At 50.3% G+C, this 1,743-nt stretch overlaps 1 protein-coding gene across 1 annotated transcript in view; it reads right to left on the bottom strand.

The window, feature by feature from the left end:
* The window catches only part of TSG101 (tumor susceptibility 101), a 48,843-nt gene extending 48,618 nt beyond the window's left edge, over positions 1-225 (bottom strand). Inside the window, exon 1 of the mRNA XM_015417292.1 lies at positions 65-225. Coding sequence (XP_015272778.1) covers positions 65-106 — 42 coding nt within the window. The 5' untranslated portion in view covers positions 107-225. The remainder of the gene's footprint in view (positions 1-64) is intronic.
* Positions 226-1,743: the final 1,518 nt, after the last annotated feature.

Genomic DNA, 1,743 nt, shown 5'->3' with positions numbered 1-1,743 from the left:
CGACGCTCTGAGACAGGCCAGTTGAGGAGGGTCGGGCCGACGGACCGGCCGTTCTCCGCCTTACCTTGCCGAGCATTTTCTTGAGCTGACTCTCCGACAAGGCCATGGCGGCGGCCGCTCGCTCGCTCGCTCCCTCCCGACCCGCTCCCCTCCCCACCCCCTTCCACAGGTCGTCGTCGTCGCCTCGCGCCCGAAGTTCGGCTCCCGCACAAACCGGAAGCCTCCCCCGACCTCCCAACAGTTCCGTCCGGCGCGCGAACTACGTCACTTCCGACGCCCTCGTGCGCCGCGCCGCCTCAGGAACGACGGTTGTGCGGCTCGAGGAGCTCGTTTCACCTTTTGGCTCCCGTCCTTGCGGAACGTGCTTGGGCGTCCCCCGGAAGTCTTGCAAGCCGCCTTTTCTTTCTTTTTTTGCATAAACTTTTTATTGACAGGATATATCAACAATCTCACAATTAGCAATATATATTCGCTTACGATATACCCCTTTTTAAAATTTCTATCCTCCTCCCCTCCCCTAAACTTGGCTTCCAACAGTGCGGTATCCCCTCCTTTCCTCTTCATATTCTTTTATTACAAAAATCTTTCATACACAATATCTCATTAGGTAACATTCTCTACTATATAGAATCACATTATTTCAAAATACCATTCTAATAGCTATCAAAGCTGATTAAAGTATTCTTTACATCATATCTTTGTTCATTGCAAGCCGCCCTTTCAACACCGCTGCCCGCAACTTGAATAGCGTTAGCAATGTTCCCTCTAAGCTGTGGAGTCTTGTGAGCAAAAATTCTACTTGGTGAGCCACTGGCATTAAAGTTGTGAGCGAGGGATTTGGCTACTGCATAGCCTAGTTTGCTCTGGAGCCCTCCCTTCCTGAGCTGAGACAAAAAATGTGTGAGCTGGAGGCTAAAAAAATGTGAGCTAGCTCACACTCAGCTTAGAGGGAACACTGGCGTTGAGCCTCAAAGGAGCTGGAGAACGTCCTGCGCTGGATAGGTCAAGAGTTCAATCCCAGCTCTAACAGGGAAGCTTGCTGAGTGACCTTGGGAGGGTCATGCACTCTCTGCCTAACCTACCTCACTGGGCCGTTGTGAGGAAACGGAGAGAATTACTGTAAGCCATTGGGAAGAAATAACTTTATCGAGTGCCTTGCTTGCTCCTTATGAGGCCGTGAAATGTCTTTAGCTATACACTGCAGCAGTAGAAAAGAGTAAAAGACCCAGTAGCACCTTAATGACTAACAAAACTGCAGTGACTCTGGAAAGCTCAGACCCTACCACTAATTTTGTTAGTCATTAAGGTGCTACTGGACTCTTACTCTTTTCTACTGCTGCAGTGTATAAAAGAAGAGAAGAGACTGTATTTCTACCCCGCCCTTCACTACCCAAAGGAGTCTCAGAGCGGCTTACAAACTCCTTTCCCTTCCCCTCCCCACAACAGACACACCCTGTGAGGTAGGTGGGGCTCAGAGAGCTCTGACAGAAACTGCTCTTTTTTCAAGGACAGCTCTTCTCAGTGCCTGGACTGTAATCTGGGAGAACCGGGTTTGATTCCTCACTCCTCCACTTGCACCTGCTGGATGACCTTGGGCAAGCCGTAGTTTTGTCAGAGGTGTTCTTGAAAAAAAAGCGGTTTCTGTCAGACCTCTCTCAGCCCCACCTACCTCACAGGGTGAAGGTTGTGGGGAAGGGAAAGGAGTTTGTAAGCCGCTCTGAGACACCTTTGGGTAGTGAAGGG

Source organism: Gekko japonicus, unplaced genomic scaffold (genome assembly GCF_001447785.1).
Source record: "Gekko japonicus isolate JY-2015 unplaced genomic scaffold, Gekko_japonicus_V1.1 scaffold1827, whole genome shotgun sequence".
Taxonomy (NCBI): Eukaryota; Metazoa; Chordata; class Lepidosauria; order Squamata; family Gekkonidae; genus Gekko; species Gekko japonicus.
The sequence above is the reverse complement of the archived record's forward strand: the minus strand, read 5'-3'. Positions and strand labels throughout refer to the sequence as shown.